The sequence below is a fragment of the Schistocerca gregaria genome, chromosome 1 (assembly GCF_023897955.1).
Source record: "Schistocerca gregaria isolate iqSchGreg1 chromosome 1, iqSchGreg1.2, whole genome shotgun sequence".
NCBI lineage: Eukaryota > Metazoa > Arthropoda > Insecta > Orthoptera > Acrididae > Schistocerca > Schistocerca gregaria.
In genome coordinates this window covers 636033088-636052830 of record NC_064920.1, presented here as the reverse complement: position 1 = coordinate 636052830, position 19743 = coordinate 636033088, and the positions used below count along the sequence as shown (strand labels likewise).

The 19743-nt window shown below is 41.8% G+C and overlaps 2 protein-coding genes across 3 annotated transcripts in view; one reads left to right on the top strand and one right to left on the bottom strand.

The window, feature by feature from the left end:
- The window catches only part of LOC126360357 (phosphatase and actin regulator 2), a 717887-nt gene extending 717259 nt beyond the window's left edge, over nt 1-628 (bottom strand). Inside the window, exon 1 of the mRNA XM_050007705.1 lies at nt 526-628. Within this exon, the coding sequence (XP_049863662.1) occupies nt 526-628 (103 nt within the window). The remainder of the gene's footprint in view (nt 1-525) is intronic.
- A 196-nt stretch (nt 629-824) lies between these two features.
- LOC126360331 (TBC1 domain family member 9-like) overlaps nt 825-19743 on the top strand; it is a 184812-nt gene continuing 165893 nt past the window's right edge. The window contains exons 1-2 of one of the 2 annotated variants that reach the window (XM_050007700.1): nt 825-1001; nt 1284-1450. In XM_050007700.1, coding sequence (XP_049863657.1) covers nt 958-1001; nt 1284-1450 — 211 coding nt within the window. In that variant the 5' untranslated portion in view covers nt 825-957. The remainder of the gene's footprint in view (nt 1002-1283; nt 1451-19743) is intronic. The other variant, XM_050007701.1, reaches the window with a different exon arrangement.

The following is a 19743-nucleotide window of genomic DNA, read 5'->3' as shown; positions in this document are numbered from 1 at the left end:
ACGAACCGTCTACTATTACTTTCATTTATGGCAAATTATATCCTCTTGCTTGTATTATAATAACGTTTATGTTTTCTGCCAATGAATGACACTAAATACATGTTTAATGTTTTTTTTCCCTTACTCAGCAGTAGATATTTGCTTCCGCGTAAAATACAAGAGCAAAAACAGTAATCCTTACTAATAGTACACAATGAAACTCATGACATCATTCAACAAAATAAAGTCACAGGTGGTGGGTGTGCCATCTGTTATGTACCAATGAAGCTGCTTGTCAAACAGTAGACTTCAACATCTTCGCGCGTAGACGAATTAGGCACAACTCTGGAGTAAAATTTATGAACTAACAATCATACGTAAGGCACCCGATATGTAGCATGTTAAGTCGAGGCTTCGATAAGTCAGAGACACCGTACGGTAGTATTATTTATGTTTGTCAACACACAAAAATGTACGCATCAAAGAGCACGCCTCCGTAATTTAAGAAGCTGACTGGCGATGAAATATCTGTTCTATCACACTTACCACTGTCATGGTTTGTTTCAGATGTTGGTGTAGGAATGGAATTGCTTCTGTGATGTTGATTGGTTGTTGCACTGATCACTAAACTATCGCTCATTTCAGCCATTTTTAGTTGTAACGAGAATTTCCTTATACGGAATTAAGTTTCTCGTTTGCTTCACGGAAGATCACGAATGTTTAATCTTGCGGAAGGACAGCAAGGGCGCATTCTGTTGGGATTCATTTGAAACTTGTCGATGTATCGATCTTTTGTATTGCTTGACTTATCGATTTATCTTACCAACTTAGACGTCAGAAGTGTTGTGCGTGCGATGAAAGTGGCGAGCGAAGTAGACATTACCAATGTGAGGAAAACATTTTGGGATTGTAAATGCCTTATTATTATAGGTTGATAAGGAGGTTCTGGTTCCATTTCGCTAAGTCAGCCTCGGAATAATGTGGGTAAAACCACAAGAAGTTCTTCTTGCAAATGCGTTATGGTAAGTTTTGTTTACATTAGGAAAGTTAACAGCTGATTGTCATAGCTGATAACAGTTAGCAAGCTTTTCTCTAAGTCAATAGCACAAACTAACACATGATGAAATCTTCAACAAAACCTTTAGTTCATCACGACTGTGTGTTCCCCCAAATCACAAATACGTAGTGACAGTAGCGCTAAATTAACCTGTATAGTTAGCTGACAGTGAAAATGCGACATTAGTTATTGATGTTTTAACTGTTACTGTTAATTACAACCATTTGAAAGTGCGTTGTTTTCGTAGGGTAACCGAACAGGCAAATCTATATTTCCTTCTTCAAAGGAGAAAAGGGCATGGAAAATCTAAAGGACTGTCGTCAATACTTGTTGGTACACTGGATAGTGTCTTCGACACTAAGCCACCACCATACAGGATTCTGCACCAGACACCAACTTCCGAAGTATATTACCGTGAGTAACCCATCGAGTACTGCTTTAATGCAAAAACATAATGTAATGGTGTTACTTTGTTAGTAGAGAAGTAAAATCTTTAATCCTAATGAAAATAATCTCCAGTGATCACCAGCGTACTCAAATATTCTGTCTTGTGTAGCTAATAGTATATTGATGTGATTTGATCATTCCGACAGTTGTTTAACATCTAGCACCTCATATGTTTTAAGTTTGTGATAGAGAATAATACTGCTAGTTACTTTTTGAATAGTTACTGGAAATAATAGTAAAACTCGGACAGTGGATAAACTTATAGAATCATTCTTACTACTGTATCAGCAATAAATGAAAAAAGGAACAGCCACTTATACAAAATACGGAAACACTTATTGAAACCAGGTTTATAATGCCTGAACAGCTTTTCAAAAGATGCCACTGTACTGTATTACACATAATGTATACTGAATTCTCACAGCATCTGGGCCATAGGCAGAAAATAACAAAATCTGTTAAACAATAAGAAATTGTATTAACAAAATTTTGAAGGGACATGTGGCTTTAGTGAGAAGGCATGGGAGGTGATGGTTATTAGTGGCAGGGGTTTCAGTGTGTGGACACTTAATTATTGATTTCTCAACAGACAAACAGGCCTAATAAATAAATCAGTTAAGGTACTGAAAATCATAATGGTCTTGTTCAGTGAAATTCCATATAATTTTGCAGGGGACTTCGGGGTATACTGGGAAACTTTTCTTGACATCAAAACAAAGGAGGAGTAAGTGGTTTATCAGATCATGTGCTAACCAAAATGCTTTGTTAATATTTGCAGTCAGAATATATGTGAAAGAGAGAGTCATGTAAATCAGTGGTGGATGTAACAAACAAGTGAAACTACTTACAGTTCACATTGATTGATTTTTATTAGATCCCATTTGATTACGTTTTGTACAAAGTGTCTACTTGTAATATAGGACAAGTCGACTTAAACCTATTTTCTTGCCATATTTAACCTGTTTATTACAATTTAATAAACTAAAGTGGCAATACATATAATAATGTTAAATACATTTTTTGTCTATTTTTTAGGTCCTAAAAATTACTTTACATACTAAATTATATTCACATTTACATTTTTCTCTGTGTGTTCATGTTCTCAAGTTATTTACATATCATAATATGTTCACTTACTTACAGAAGTTCTATAACAGTAATAGTAGCATTTTTCATTCATTGATACATATACTCTTCTACACTATAGAATTATTTTCCATTAAATAATACTCAAAGTTTTTGGAATGTCTTTTAGCTCACATTGTTCTGTAAATTCTTTGGAAGTCGTCTATGAATATATGTGTGTTCTTCCATTTGTCTATTTGTGAACACTATAAACATTGTCTTTCTTAGATTTGAAATTGTCATTTTGCATAAGCCACTGTACTGTTTTATTTATTGTCATAAATGCACTTCTTTCCAGTGTTTCCAGATTTTTTTCTACATTCATTAGTGCCATGTCATCTGCATATAGTATTTTTTTATGTTTCTCACTGACATCGATATTGTTTACAAATAGGTTCAACAGAAGTACAGATCCTTGAGACTTTCCATACTTACTATTTCTGATTTCAGATCTGCATCCAGTTTCTGTTTCCACACACAGCTTTCTGTTGCTGATGTATGATTTATCCAGTTGGCTGCATGTACACAAATACCATAGCTTTAGATTTCCCTTGTTGAAAGCCATGTTATGCTGTAATCAGAATATTGTGTTTCTCTAGGAATGTGGTCAGCCTACTATGCATAAGCATCTCTAGTATTTTTGAGAAACCAGAGATTAAATACACCGGTCTGTAGTTATTTGGATCATTTGTCTCCTTTCTTAAATATTAGTACTATTTTGCTTGCTTATAATTTTTCTGGGAATACTCCATCTCTAAATGAAAAGTTTGCGGTATCCAAAAGGGGTTTATTTCTTCATTCACATGTTTTATTAAATAATTTGATACTTCATCTCTTACAGACTTTTTGTGTTTAAATTTCTGGATTATTGTTATGAGTTCTGTTTTTGTCACTGGTTCCAATAACATTGAGTTTGGCGGTTGGCAGAGTGTTTTAGCATGTTTCGACCACAGATGATATGTTTCCCTTTTAACTTTTGCACAGCGTCTATAAAGTTATTTAGCATGTTACAAATTCTTGTTCCATCTGTAACTATGTTGCCATCAACTCTCATTGACTTAATAAAATTGCTGTTCTTTACACTTTTTTTGCTATATCTTTGTAAATTGTATCCCATATTTTTCTTTTTGAGTTGAATTTGCTATGGCTCTGTTTATTGAAATGACTTTAGCTTCTCTTATTAATTGTCTTTACTTCTGATATTATTTATATGACTCCATATTCCCTGCTTGTCAGAGTTCCTTCACTCTAGTCCTGAGCTCAATTATGTCTTTCCTAATCTATTTCTTACTGTGGCCCAGCTTTTTCTGATAGACTGCTTTGAGGAAGACTACATGAAAGTAATGCATTAGTGTGTTAAGAAATGCATCGTACTTCTCATTTCTACCTTGTGCTTGCATTGTTTCGGTCCATACTTCTTTCTCGATGTTGTTTTGAAAATGTTCATGTTTTGTATATTGATAATCCTAACTTCTTTCTTATCTTGCATTTCTTCTGTTTGTGAGCTCCTATTTATATGGATATGAATTATTAACCCATAATGATCAGAGATTGCTGTCTGTAGAACTTTTGCTTCACGTTTACTGTTTTCAATTTTTGTTATTATGTTGTCAATGGTTGTCTGGCTATGGTCAGTCACTATTGAAGGTACATCTATTATTGTTTTCATGTTGCACTGTAATGACATCTCCTTCAGTTTTTGTTCTTGGTTTTGATTCTGTACCCATATTTACGTTACAGTCTCCACATATTAAAACATTATTCATTTTAATCTTGAGTAGTAATTTTTATAGTTTTTTTCTGAATTATTGTAATATTACCATTTGGGTCCTGTATACACAGATAATTCTTAACACTTCACTCTTTATTCCAGTAATTTCGAAATCTTTTTCAATACAAACTGGAAGGGTTACATATTTACAGTATTCAGTATCTTGTAGACTTCCAATTTTCTTCTTGTATATAGCAACAACTCCACCTTTGTTTTGCTCTACAGAAATAACCAATCAAACTATAGTCTATTATTAGGCTGCTAAGTTCTGCTTCATTTGGCCCATGCTCACTGATGCATAATATATCCGGTTGTGTTTCATTCAGGATTGCTTCCACTTAGTTTTTTGTTGCCTAAGTACTGAATATTTTGGTACAACTTTTCTTCTCTTTGAATCCTAGGTTGCTGAATATCTGTTGTAGTTGGAGCATGATATGTGACTATGCTGTAGTCTTTATTATTTATCTTGCCCATCTTCTCTTTCGCTGGCTGTGGAATTAAAAAATCTTTCGCTAAATAGTGGGGAACTCCTGGTACTCTCCACAAAGTCCACATTGGTTTCCTTTCTGTTTCTTCAACTTTAGAAGGTGTTGGTTGTATGTTTTGATGCATTTCACAATCTTGTTGTGGTGCTGTGTGTGGTGATTTCTTTATTATGTTTAATGCGCTATCAGTTGTTTCTGTTGACACATTGTGATCTTCCTTTTCTTTACAGTGTGTTTGTTCCAATACTGCTGTTAATGCTGCATCTGTTTCTGTTTTTGTATGGTCTATCTCATTGTTGAAATGTGATGCTCCAGTTCTTCCATTTCCTGGATTTTTGATCCTATAGAAGATTTTTTTTTTGCTTCTGGCATAATGGTTACTGCTATGTTTTTCCCATGATTATGGTCTGCTTTTTGGTTGTTATTCAATATTTTAATTCTATGCATAGTTTCTTTCTTCCTCTTTTGTTTCTGTGCAATTCTTGCCTTGTGAAAACTTGTCTTCTTAGGAATTTGTTTATATTAAGTGCTGTGGCATGATTGTATTGTTCACCTGCTTTTACACTGCACTTTTTCAGCTGATATGACATAATTTGTTTGTACCTTGTCTTGCTGGTATGGAATTGTACACAGTACCACCCAGTCATTTGATCCAGCACAGAGTATTAATGTGTCTTCTTACCCTAGGTGTTTGATTTTGCTATTAATGCCTCTAGTAGCTTTGTTAAATAATGCTCCTTGTTTAAAAAAGGATGTTACAGAGAGCATTTCTTGTGATAATTCATTTAACAAGCTTGCACAGTTTCCGCCATTTTCGTCAGTCAACATAAGAACTTTGGTTTCTGGCACAGCTGTATTGCATTGATTCCTGGTTCCTTTCGCTGCTAATTCCATTTGTTTGTGCGATATTTACTTTTACTGGGACGTTTGATGTAACGCAATTATTGGAACATTCAGCAGTGTAGCTGTTTTGTTTTTCCTTTTTGCAAATTTGGCCTACATTTTTGGACATCTGAATGAATTGATACAGTTTTTCACACTCATACAGTTTAATTGTTCTTTTAGAGCCTTCAGACTATCAGTAAGATGTGCAATTTGAGCATCTACATGCTAATTTCGTCTTTCATTTGTTGTCGGGAAATTACATCCTGAGCATTTCCTTGAACCATTTTAGTGTCTATTTGTTTAGTTCGCCTTGCTGTGACCAATTTACATAATGTGCATCATGACGATAGTTGTTTACTTTTCTGTTCCATGCTTTAAAAAAAACTTAGCGTAAGCATACTTGGCGTACTGGTACTGTTGTCCTCATTTCCATCTTGTCTGTGCACTTTAAACATATAGTTCAGAATTGTATTACAAACTTATTTGAAAGGTTTTTGTTAGTACATGCACTGATTTATATTTACGCTGCATCCACACTTTATACAAATTTCACTAGCTTGATATTATAACAAACTCTTTTGCAATGGCAAAAATTACACTTGTATGCTTGATTCTTCCCTTGTTTATGTTCACAGATTTGACTATATTCACAGGATTATTTCACTAAGCACTTGCTACCTTGGTTCCCAAAGAGGGCCATTCATGACTGTTTTAGGCCTGCCTAGCTTTAACATTTTGCTGTAAAAGCTGTAATAAATTAATTACCTCATAATTAAAATGAAATTTTAACTATAAAACATTAAAGTAGCTAGATTTGGGAATATAGGTCTTGTAGAAATATAAGTAATAAATTAGTCACAATGGTTAGAGAGACATGGTGACGAGATCATGAAGCAGATGGTGTACATGAAGAAATTACCTCCTTCTGAAACATACTGTAATAACAATCCTGTTCTAGAAAGAGAAACTGCATCATCCAGAGAAAATATTGCAGATAAAAGGAAAAATGATATAATCACTGCAAATGTAAAGTCTTCCAGATTGTTATTAAAGAGGTGAAACACATGTAACTCATTATTCTAATAGTAGTAGTAGTAGTAGTAGTAGTAGTAGTAGTAGTAGTAGTAGTAGTAGTAGTAATAATAATAATAATTTTGAGCATTATTAAACAAAATGCAAAATCAGTAGCACAATCAAAATTGGTTTCTTAAGTATCATGGCAACAGAAATGACAGAATTAAATCATAGATCATTAGTTTGCGATTTGTTCTTTGCACTCAAAGCAAACATTGCATTTGTTACAAAACACCTAAGTGACTATGTATTAGATTCACTATAGTAGATATTGTCTAGGCATTAGCACATCGTCATTACAAAAAATCACTAGGTAACTACAGAGAAGTAATTTTCATATTCCACCATTGTGCCTTGTAGAGGATTTTGATGCCATCATAGGATCCTAATTGAGCCAATTTTTTATAAAATCAATGACTTACAGCATTTTTTCTGACTAATGTACCTCTCATTTATATAAAAACTGAAACAGGCAAACAATATTCAGTCACATACCTAGTCACTTTATCTTTTCTAACAATTTTGGGGAAAGCAGTGTTTCACTGATAAAACTGTGTTATTGGTCTTTGCCTTCTGTAAAGGGTGCTTTACAGAAAAAGTTGGACAATGTAAAAAAAAACTTCTAGAAAACTAATGAAATTATTCAGTTGCCAGTGTATGCAACTTAATCAAGGGTTTTGGTAATGTAGACCACAAGACTGTACTTTCTGTTCTAAGTTATTAAATTATTGACTGAATTCGTCTGGCATGGCTGGTGTCTTGATGATGTTAAGACAGTACCAAAGGAATAAGCTACCCACCTGGATAGCCGTGTATGTTAAAGTGCCGTTCTGAGATGGGGAGGTGCACCAGTCTTGCATAGAAACTGCCTCGTAGATAATGAAGACAGTTGGTATGTCAGCCATCCTAGATGTGGTTTTTAGGTGTTTCCCACACTACTCTAGGCAAATACCAGGCTAGTACCAAAGTCCTGCCTCAGTGACATGATTTGCTAACATTTTTAAAATTTTGGCTGGCTTTCACATAACACCAGACACAGACAGTTTAGGTACACATGTCCTGTCCTTGGGGGGGGGGGGGGGGGGGGGGGTGTTAGCAAGGTGGCAACAGGAAGGGCATCAGGCCACCTCTTAAATTAACCATGCCAAATCCATTAATAATCATATTGACCCTGTGCCAATGGAAGGCAAAGGTGCAAGTAAAAGTAGTAGTAACAAAGGGATAAACTAAATGTAGGAGCAGGATCGTAAAATACAGTGTTTCATTATGCTTGATCCTAAATTTGGTTCTGGTTTTGAAGTTATTGCAGTTTTTTGGACTTTCATGTGGTGATTGTGGATGACAGAAACAGAGTACTAGCAAGAAAAGGCAGCTGGGCCACTGACTAGTGGGATAATGATGTCATGGAGAATGAAGCGGGAATTATATCAAAATGTAAGAAGTTCTCACAATTGAGTTTCAACTAGCAATTACAAATAGAACTGTAAGGTGCTTAAAACGTTATTAGGAAGGCAAAGATTATGTGGTATGTAAATACAGTAGCTAATTCACAAGACATAATTAAAATTCTATGGTCAGTTGTGAAAGAAATGTCGGGGCAGCAGCACAGAGGTGAGGATATAAAATCAGTATGTAGTGAAAATGTTTCTGTTACTGATAAGTCAGATATATGTTCAGTTCAGTATTTAACAATGTTTGAACATACCTGATGTATTAAATAAAAATATAGTTTCTACAGGGAGTCATAAAGCTTCTTGGAAAATGGCTTTCGGAGACTGATATTTGAAATACTCCTCTGTAATATGGACAAGGGGGAGACTGAGCTGATAATTAAATCACTGAAGACTAAGCAGTCTCCTGGATATGATGAACTATCTAGCAGAATACTAAAGTACTGTGCTGCACATGTCAGCCTTGTACTTCACCATATTTGTAATTTTTCTTTTAGGAGCGATCAGTTTCCTGAGTGGTAACATAATCAGCAGTAAAGCTAGTTTATTAAAAGGGAGAAAGGGATAGTTTAGATAATTTTGACCTATTTCTTTAATAATTGGTCATTTCATTTCACATAATTTACTGCCAAATGTACAGTTTGGTTGTAGAAGTGGTTTAACAGTTGAAAATGATATATTTAACTAATTAATGGAAAATCTCATATAAAGATGTGAAACAATTACTAACAAAGAGATAGAGGGGCTGGCCAGTACTTACCTCAGCTCAGTACAGCCGATAGAAACACAAAAAACAACCGAAAATTTAAGTTCCTAGCTTTCGGAATAAATGTTCCTTCATCAGGGAGGAGAGAGGGGAAAGAAAGGGAAGAAGGGAAAGTGGATTTAGTTACTCACAACCCAGGTTATGAAGCAACAGGGAAAGGAAAACAGGGAGGGTAGCAAGGATGGAGGCATGGTTGTCGGAGGGAAGCCAAAGATATTCTACTGTAGGTACTGTGCCAGCTTCAAGCTGACAACCATGCCTCAATCCTTGCTACCCTCCCTGTTTTCCTTTCCCTGTTTCCCCCTGCGGGTTCGGGGGTTAGAATAGGCCCCGGTATTCCTGCCTGTCGTAAGAGGCGACTAAAAGGAGTCTCAAACTTTTTGGCCTTATATGATGGTCCCCTGTTGGGTTTGACCTCCATCTCTCAAAATTTTACGAAGAGCGAGCCGATTGGGGAAGGGCGCCTTACTTGGTGCATTGTGTCCATCTTGCGATCAGACCTTTCGCCAGCTTATACACCGTTGAACTGCAGTCCTGTCCGCTCTCCATCTCTTGGGCATGACTCGTTTTCTGCGTGCAGATAACACCTTGCACTGTGCAGTGCCTCTTTCTGCACCGACGGCGACCATGGACCCGATGTTACCTAACATCCAGCACGGTAGCCAGTCCGTTGTGGTGGAGCCGCCATGTACCCTGTTGGTTGTAGCCCCCTGACAACACAGGGATCGCTCTACTGATGCCTGCACCATTAACTCCCCACGTATGCCAAGGAGTAGATGCCTATCCTCCTGGGGTATCGGGACTCCCGGCAGCGGCCATCCTGCCATGTGGCTCTTGCCGTGGCTGGGTGGCGCCCGTGGGGAGGGCCCTTGGTCGCAGTAGGTGGCATCAGGGTGGATGACCCGCAATGAAGTGTGGTACATAGTCTCTCGCTGGTGGCCAGCCGCCAGCAGTCTCTAAGCGTTCTCGGGCTCAGTTTAACGCTCAGAAGTACGATCCGAAAACGTTCACCTCCCTGGCCACACCGTGGGAGGAACGTAAGTCTCAGGATGGCAGTAGCAGTTATTCGCCCCGCTTCTTAGTTTGTACGAGGGTTGATGGGGAGTCTTTTCTCTCCACAAAGCCTCAGTTCTTCGTCGAGCATTTAGAGGACAAGTTTGGAGAGGTGGAGGGCTTGTCAAAAATGCGCTCTGGGTCAGTGCTGATACAAATGGCATCCTCTGCCCAGTCACGACGGTTACTCACTTGTGACAAGCTGGGGGATGTTGCCGTTACGATAACACCCCATAAGAGTTTAAATTTGGTCCAGGGAGTTATTTACCATAGGGATCTTCTTTTGCAGTCTGATGAAGAGGTGCGCGCCAATTTAGAGCGCAGAGGTGTACATTTCGTGTGGCGCGTTCATCGGGGTCCGAAGGAAAATCACATTGCTACCGGTGTCTTCATCTTGGCCTTCGAAGGGGATACATTACCGGAAAAAGTCAAGGTGATGGTCTACTGATGTGACGTTAAGCCCTATATCCCTCCCCCGATGCGGTGCTTTAAGTTCTGGAAGTTCGGCCATATGTCTTCTCACTGCACTTCGAGCCTCACATGTCGAGATTGCGGACGCCCATCACATCCCAATACTCCATGTGCCCCGCCTCCCATCTGTGTCAACTGCGGGGAGCACCATTCACCTTGATCACCAGACTGCCGAATTTTCCAGAAAGAGCGTAAAATCATGGAATACAAGACCCTGGACCGACTAATCTATACTGATGCCAAGAGGAAATACGACCGTCTCCATCCTGTGAGAATGACATCTTCCTACGCTGCTGCTACAACACCTGTGCTAGCCCTGTCTGTTTCTCCAATTGTGGCCGGATCGACGAGTAATAAAACTCGTCCTGCCCCCTCGCCAGTGGGGGGGCTCTACCCACCGGGTTGCTCCTGCGCCACCTACCTCAGGAGCATCATCATCCCACCCATCGGGGACGTCCGTCCCCACTTCTAAGCCGGAGAAGTGTCCAACTTCTTCGGCTTCTCACGCTCGCAAGGGGTCCCTTGGGTCCCTCCCTTCCCAGGTTTCCGCCAGCGAGAAGCCTGACGACCGACAATGGCGTAAGTGCCCGCAATCAGCTGGTCGTAGGGCTTCACGATCCTCCTCCGTTCCGGAGACTGAATCGGTGAAGCCCTCTCAGCCGGTGCGACCCAAGGAACGGCGTGAGAAACCCAAGAAGAGCCCTCAGCCCAAGGAACTCGCGGTGGCAGCCATCCCACCGCAACCTTCCAGCTCTGCGTCTGAGGATGCGGTGGAGATTCTGGCGTCCACTGAGGACCTCCATCAGACGCCATGGAAAGCACTATCACAGGTGCTAAATCGGAGGCAGCAGGTGACCCAGCGGTGTAATCACCCTTCCCAGTCCCGTCAAGCCTTTCTCAGCCATGGACAACACCATCCTCCAGTGGAACTGCAGCGGTTTCTTCCACCATCTAGCTGAACTCCGCCAACTTATCAGCCTTCACTCTTTCCTCTGCATTGCTCTGCAAGAAACTTGGTTTCCGGCAATGCGAACCCCCGCCCTCCGTGGCTATCGGGGTTATTATAAGAACCGGGCAGCTTATGAAAGGGTGTCTGGTGTCGTCTGCATCTATGTCCTGAACTCTCTTCACAGTGAGTCTGTACCTCTCCACACACCTTTAGAGGCTGTCGCTGTTCGGGTGTGGATGCCTCAGGCTGTTACCGTCTGCAGTCTTTACCTTCCACCGGATGGTGATGTCGCGCAGCATGTCCTGGCTGCTCTGATAGCTCAATTGCCTCCACCTTTCCTGTTACTGGGCGACTTTAATGCCCATAACCATCTGTGGGGTGGGTCAGTGGCAACAGGTCGAGGCGCCATCGTTGAGCATTTATTGGCGCAGCTCGATCTCTCGATCTTAAATGATCGTGCCTTCACACACTTCAGTGTGGTGCATGGCATATACTCCGCCATTGACCTTTCCATCTGTAGCCCTAGCCTCTTACCGTCTGTCCAATGGAGAGTGCATGACGACCTGTGTGGTAGTGACCACTTTCCTATCTTTCTGTCACTGCCACAGCGTCAGTCTTCTGGGCGCCCTAGCAGATGGGCTATGAATCAGGCTTACTGGGACTTGTTCTCCTCCACTGCCGCTATTGAGCCTCTCTCTAACGATGCCATTGATACAGTGGTTCAATCGGTCACCACCGGTATCGTTACTGCCGCCGAATCTGCCATTCCCCGTTCTTCTGGATCACCTCGGCGGCGGACTGTGCCTTGGTGGTCTCCTGAGATCGCTGAAGTGATTAAAGCTCGCCGGCGGGCGCTCCAGCGTCACAAGCGACATCCCTCAGTCGACCACCTTATCGCCTTTAAATGGCTGTGTGCGCGAGCCCGCTGCATTATCCGCCAACGCAAGCAGGAGTGCTGGGAGCGGTATGTGTCCACCATTGGCCTCCATGACACTCCATCGCAGGTCTGGGCTAAGATTTGGCGCCTCTATGGCTATCGGACCCCTGTCAGTGTCCCTGCGCTCTCACTGAATGGAGCAGTTTGTAGTGACTCCAACGTCATTGCAAACCGCTTGGCAGAGCACTTTGCTATGAATTCCACTTCTGCCAACTACCCCTTGGGCTTCCGCACCATTAAGGAGCGGATAGAACGTCGGAGTCTTTCTTTTCGCACTCACCATCCTGAATTGTACAATGTTCCATTCAGTGAGTGGGAATTTCGAAGTGCCCTCGCCGCTTGTCCTGATACCGCTCCTGGGCCAGATAGCATCCACTCTCAGATGCTGAAACACCTTTCAGTGGACTGCCAGCGAAGCCTCCTCAATCTTTACAACTGCATTTGGGTCGAGGGTGAGTTTCCGTCGCAATGGCGGGAAAGTCTTGTTGTCCGCATTCTGAAACCAGGGAAGGACCCTTTGGAGGTGGACAGCTACCGTCCCATTAGCCTCACCAACGTTTTTTGCAAGTTGCTTGAACGGATGGTGAGCCGGCGCTTGAATTGGGTACTGGAGTCTTGAGGCCTTCTGGCTCCGTCTCAGGGTGGGTTCCGTAAAGGCCGCTCTGCCGCCGACAATCTGGTGAGCCTGGAGTCGGCCATCCGTACTGCCTTTGCCCGCCGTCAGCATCTGGTTGCTGTCTTTTTCGACATGTGGAAGGCGTATGATACAACATGGTGTCATCACATCCTTTCTACGCTTCATGGATGGGGTCTTCGGGGCCCTCTGCCGATCTATATCCGCAATTTTCTGTCGTATCGTACCTTCCGCGTGCACGTCGCGGCCTCATATAGTTCCTCCCAAGTCCAGGAGAACGGTGTGCCACAGGGTTCTGTTCTCAGTGTGTGTCTGTTTTTAATAGCTATTAATGGGCTCGCTGCGGCCGTGGGAAATACTGTCTCCGCTTCCCTGTATGCTGACGACTTCTGCCGTTACTACAGCTCTATTGGCATTGCAGCTGCTGAACGTCAGCTACAGGGCGCAATCCGGAAGGCACAGTCTTGGGCTGTAGCGCATGGTTTTCAATTTTCCGCAGCCAAGACCTGCGTTACACATTTCTGCCGGCGACGCACTGTTCACCCGGAGCCGCGGCTTTATCTTGACGGCGAGCTTCTTAAAGTGGTGGAGTCACATAGGTTTTTGGGGATGTTTTTTGATGCCCGGTTGACTTGGCTGCCTCATATTCGGCAGCTTAAACAGGCGTGTTGGCGGCATCTAAATGCTATGCGATGCCTGAGCCACACCAGGTGGAGCGCCGACCGATCTACTCTCCTACAGCTTTACCAGGCGTTAATCCAGTCCCGTCTGGACTACGGGAGTCTGGCTTATGGCTCAGCATCCCCATCTGCATTGCGGGTGCTGGACCCAATCCTCCACAGCGGGATACGCCTTGCCACTGGTGCCTTCCGAACCAGCCCTGTGGACGGCATACTTGTGGAGGCAGGTGTCCCTCCACTGTGGTTACGACACCAACAATCACTGGCTGCTTATGCTGCCCATGTTTTTAGCTTGCCCGGGCATACAAATTATTGTGTCCTCTTCCCGCAGTCAGTCGTTTATCTGCCAGAACGTTGGCCCCGGTTGGGTTGTCCGATCGCCGTACGCGTCAAACAGCTTCTTTCCTGGCTTGGGTTTTTCCCTGTTCCACCTCCTTTCCGGGCCCCTCTGCGTACACCCCCGTGGTGTGTGCCTTGCCCTCGCCCTTGCCTTCGGCTCGACTTGGCACAGGGCCCGAAGGACTCAGTCCCTCCGGAGGCCTTCCGACGCCACTTTTATTCCATCCTGGCCACGTATCAGGGCTCTGGCGTTGTCTACACCAACGGTTCGATGGTTGCTGGTCTAGTCGGTTATGCACTAACTCTAGGGGACCATTCTGAACAACGTTCGTTGCCGGCTGGCTGCAGTGTTTACACTGCTGAGCTGGTCGCCATCTTTCGTGCCCTAGAGTATATCCGCTCCTGCTCAGGTGAGTCCTTTGTTATCTGTAGCGATTCCCTGAGCGGTTTACAAGCTCTCGACAAATGTTTTCCTCGTTCTCGTCTGGTGATGGCTATTCAGGAGTCCCTGCATACTCTTGCCCGTAGCGGCAGGTCTGTGGTCTTTGTTTGGACCCCAGGCCATGTTGGTATACCCGGCAATGAAACTGTTGACCGCCTGGCGAAAGAGGCCACCAGTGCGCCATCTCTGGAGATTGGCCTCCTGGCGGCTGATTTGCGGGCAGCCTTACGCCGCAAAGTTCTCTCGTTTTGGGATGCTGAATGGCGCGGTCTGACCACCCCTAACAAACTCCGTGCCGTCAAGGACACGACGACTGTGTGGCAGTCATCCATGCGAGCCAACCGCAGGGACTCAGTCGTCCTTTGTCAGCTCCGCATTGGCCACACCCGACTCACGCACAGTTATTTACTGTGTCGTGAGGATCCCCCTCTTTGTCGTTGTGGGGCGTCCTTGACGGTGGTCCATATTCTGTCAGAGTGCGCCCTTTTAACCGTGCTCAGGCAGACTTTTGCAATGCCTGACACGCTCTCTGCTATTTTATCAGATGACTCTGCCATGGTGGACTTGGTTTTGTGTTTTATTCGGGCAGGGGGTTTTTATCCTTTAATCTGAGTGTTTTTTTTTTTTTAGTGTTGATTCTGGCTTTTAGCCTCTGATTTTAAACTGAGTTTTTAAAGTGTTCTTGGTGGTTGGCTTTTCCTCTTTTTCTCTACAGTCGGCCAACCACCGTCACACTGTGTGTTTTAATTTGTTTTGTCTGGTCTCTGTCAGAGTATTTCATGTCCTGTTTCGTCTGCTGTCTTTCCTGTTGTATGTTTTTTATTCTCTTCGGGTGGTTTTAGTTTTTATGGAACAAGGGACCGATGACCATAGTAGTTGGTCCCTTTAATCCCACAAACCAACTAACCAACCTTTCCCTGTTGCTTCATAACCTGGGTTGTGAGTAACTAAATCCACTTACCTTCTTCCCTTTCTTTCCCCTCTCTTCTCCCTGATGAAGGAACATTTATTCCGAAAGCTAGGAACTAAAATTTTCGGTTGTTTTTTGTGTTTCTATCGGCTGTACTGAGCTGAGGTAAGTACTGGCCAGCCCCTCTATCTCTTTGTTAGTAATTGAAAATGATATATTCTCTTTTCTCTGTGAGTAAACAAAAGGTTCCAAACACTAGACATATTTTTTGATTTAACTAAGGTGGTGTTTGTTTTGATGACAAAATATTGCTGCAAGATTTGGATCATTACGGAATACGGGAAGCAGCACACAGTTGGTTACCCTTTTTCTTTAAGAACAGACAGCGAAAGGTTGTTCCCCATGCTACAGAGCATGACTATGTTGTGGGATCTGAGTGGGGAACAGCTGAAATGGGGAGTACCCCAAGGGTCAGTGCTGGGACCATGCGTATGCCTTATTTATATAATTGATATGCATTCTGGTATTGCAAGTGATTTTGAACTATTTGTTTAGTAGTAAAATATGTAGTGCGCAGTGTTGGCGCTGTTTCAAGTAGTGCAGTTCAAGACAAAAGTTCATGGCTTGTAGATAATAAACTAATGCTAAATCACACTAAGACTTGTTTGTTGCAGTTTCTACCACACACTTCAACAGAACATGACATTCTAAATACACAGAATGGGCATATGATTAGTGAGGCCGAACAATTCGAATGATTAGTGAGACAGAACAACTTAGGTTTCTAGTTGTTGAGGTGGATAGTAGACTTCCGTGGAAAGCCCATGCTCAGGATCTTGTTCAAAGACTATTTGAAGTAAGTGTTAGTTTGACACGAAAAGCAATGTACTTTGCTCATTTTCATTAATTTTTGATATACAGTATTATACTTTACTCTTCCCATTATAGAAAGATATTTTTGGCTCAGGAATGGATGGTCCGGGCAATAAGCACTCTTCTGATCCCTGTTCATTACTCTGGGTATTCTGACATTGGCTTCTCAATACATATGTTTTCTTCAATGTTGTTCCTTGGTAACAATATCGCCCTGTTTCCAAGAATTAGCGTCTTTCACTCAGTTAATACTAGGTAGAAACCCAATCAACATTTGAATTGCACTGCCTTGACGTTAGTGCAGAAAGGTGTTCAGTATTCTGCTGTATCCATTTTCAGTAACCTACCACAAGAATTAAAAAATCTGAGCATTAATCCGCATGCTTTAAAATGCAAACTGAAGAGTTTCCTCGTGGGTCACTTGTTCTATTCTGCTGAGGAGCTTCTTTAAAAATTAAGTTAATTCCTGTGTTACATAGTTGACCGTGTTTATATAAACGTATAGCTTGTCTTTTTAGGATTCATAAACATTTTTATTTGATGTGTTATTACTTTTCTGTTGTAACTTCAGTTACTGATGTTCATGGCCATGGACATTTGCTCCTAAATTTGGCTCTGTGGAACTAGATGTGTAAAATAAAAAAATAAAATATCAATCTCGTAAAAACTGAATCTATTATATTTTATACAAATACAGATGGCTTACATATGACCAAAAAGAAAGTTAATAGTTAAATACTAAATGAAACCTTATGTGTATAGAGAGGTAGCTAGATAAATACAGTGAGCACATTGACGGTAGTAGTAATTTTATTATTCCTCAAATCTTATTTGACAGTGATAAAAGATGTGTCACAATAACAGACATTTAATCAGAATCTGAAAAGTCATGACACTGCAATGTGAAACAGAAATATTCCTAACAGTTAATGTTTTTGCACATTAATAACCATTATACAAACAGAAGTAAAAATATCTAAAATCAATTTCACGCATTTGCTTTGATACATAAATACTAAAATAAATTTTCTGCAAACTGAAGCACTATTTCTGCGAAGGATACACACTAATATACGGCACAAAAAATAGTATTTTCCCCTCAAACCCTATATTCATAATGACACTGATTTTCATGCCCCCTTCTTACCTTCTTTCAGCAGGATGTGTGTATTCACAGATTCTTGTAAGGTATAAAGGGAAAAAAACTAGAAGAAAATGAACCAAGAGAAACAAAAATGTGTGTGTTTGTTAGTGTAGTGGTGTGGTCTCTGCAGTCAGTCAGTCAGTCAGTCAGTCTGTGTCTCTCTGTGTGTGTGTGTGTGTGTGTGTGTGTGTGTGTGTGTGTGTGTGTGTGTCTGTGTGTGTGTGTGAGAGAGAGAGAGAGAGAGAGAGAGAGAGAGAGAGAGAGAGATTCTGAAGAACAGCCTTTTTGGCTCTAAGGTTACTTGTTTGATAGTCTTTTTGTTGTGCCTACCTGTGACTTTGCATCTCCCCAATATGGTAAATAGTAATCTATCCATTTCATAATACTCTCATTATTCCATCCTGGATTTTCCATGTTTGTATTAGTGATTACTTTGAATTATGGATTGAACATATTTATTTCTGAAAGGTTAGACTGTTATGTTTATACCTACATTCAGTCCTATACTGTACAAACAACTGTACAGTGGTTCCTTCTTGATAGATTTGCATATAAAGTGTGAGAAGAATTACTGTTTAAAAGCCTCTGTTCTTTCTGTAATTGGTCTTATCTTGACTATGCTGTCCCTATTGAAGCAATATGTAGGAGGTTGTGGTATGTTCCTCACTTAATACTGTTTGTTGTAACTTCCATATGTACATAAATTGTTCAAGGATATACTTTAGTAACCGACAAAATGTACCTAAGTGATCTGTGTACTTTATTAGTGCTATTTTATCTTTTTCAGCTCATTGCTGCAAAGAGAGAGAGTGTATGACAAGTCAGTGACCATGATATGACATGCCATGAGTGTCTAGTTTTTTCTGGATATTATGAATACATTTTTACAGTAGTGAATAGTAATTAAACAGTGTTACTGAAATTTTTGAGGATCTTGTCATTTCAATGAAGCTAATGAATTATTATTCTGCAGACAAAATACTAGATTACTTTGCATACTTTAATGCCCTGTTATCATCTGGAAGAGTGTAACTGCTGAATAAACATAAAATCAGTGGGATATCCAGGATGAAAATGCATTTGTTTAATATAAGGATCCCCCTGGGGGTCCGGGGGATTAGAATAGGCCCGAGGTATTCCTGCCTGTCGTAAGAGGTGACTAAAAGGAGTCTCTCACATTTTGGCCTTATGTGATGGTCCCCTGTAGGGTTTGACCTCCATTCTTCAAAACGAGCCAATTGGGGAAGGGCGCCTTACATGGTGCATTGTGTCCATTGTGCATTGATATCTTTAGCCCACTTTTTCATCGTCGCATTGCAGACCCACCCATTCTCCATCTCTTGGGTGAGGACACCTTCCTGTGTGCGTTTTCCACCAAGAACTATTCACTGTCACTTTCTGCATCAACAATGACCATGGACTTTTTTGCACCTGATACCCAGTCCGTTGTGGTGGGGCTGCCATGTACCCTGTTGGTTGTAGCCCCTGACCACACAGGATTGCTCCGCTGATGCCTGCCCTATTAACTCCCTGTGTATACCAAGGAGTAGATGGCCATCCCCCTGAGGCATTGGGACTCCCAGCAATGGCCATCCTGCCAGGTGGCCTTTACTGCTGCTGGGTGGTACCCATGGGGAGGGCCCCTGGTCGGAGTGGGTGGCATCAGGCCGGATGACAGGTGGTGAAGTGTAGTTCATCATCTCTTGATGGCGGTGAAACACCAGCAGTCTCAAAGCGTTCACGAGTTCAATTCAATGCACAGAAGTACGACCCCAAGTCATTCCCTTCTTTGGCTACACCATGGGAGGAACATCAGGCTAAGGATGGCAGAGGATCTTATTTGCCCCAGTATCTTGTATGTTCAAGAGCTGATGGGGAATCTTTCATGACAATGAAGCTTCAGTTTTTTGTTGATCATTTAGAGGACAAGTTTGGGGAGGTGGAGGGCTTTTCCAAAATGAGATCTGGGACAGTCTTGATCAAAACAGCATCCTCTGTCCAATCACGGGCATTACTCAATTGTGACTAGCTGGGGGATGTTTCTGTAACCATCTTAAATATGGTCCAGGGTATCATATTTCACAGAGACTTTCTTTTGCAGTCAGACGATGAGCTGCACACCAATTCAGAGTGGCGAGGTGTACATTTTGTCCGGTGTGTCCACCGGGATCCGAAGGATAATCAGGTTGCCACTGGTACCTTCATCTTGGCCTTTGAGGGTGATATATTGCCCGAGAAGTCCAAGGTGATGGTCTACCGGTGTGATGTAAA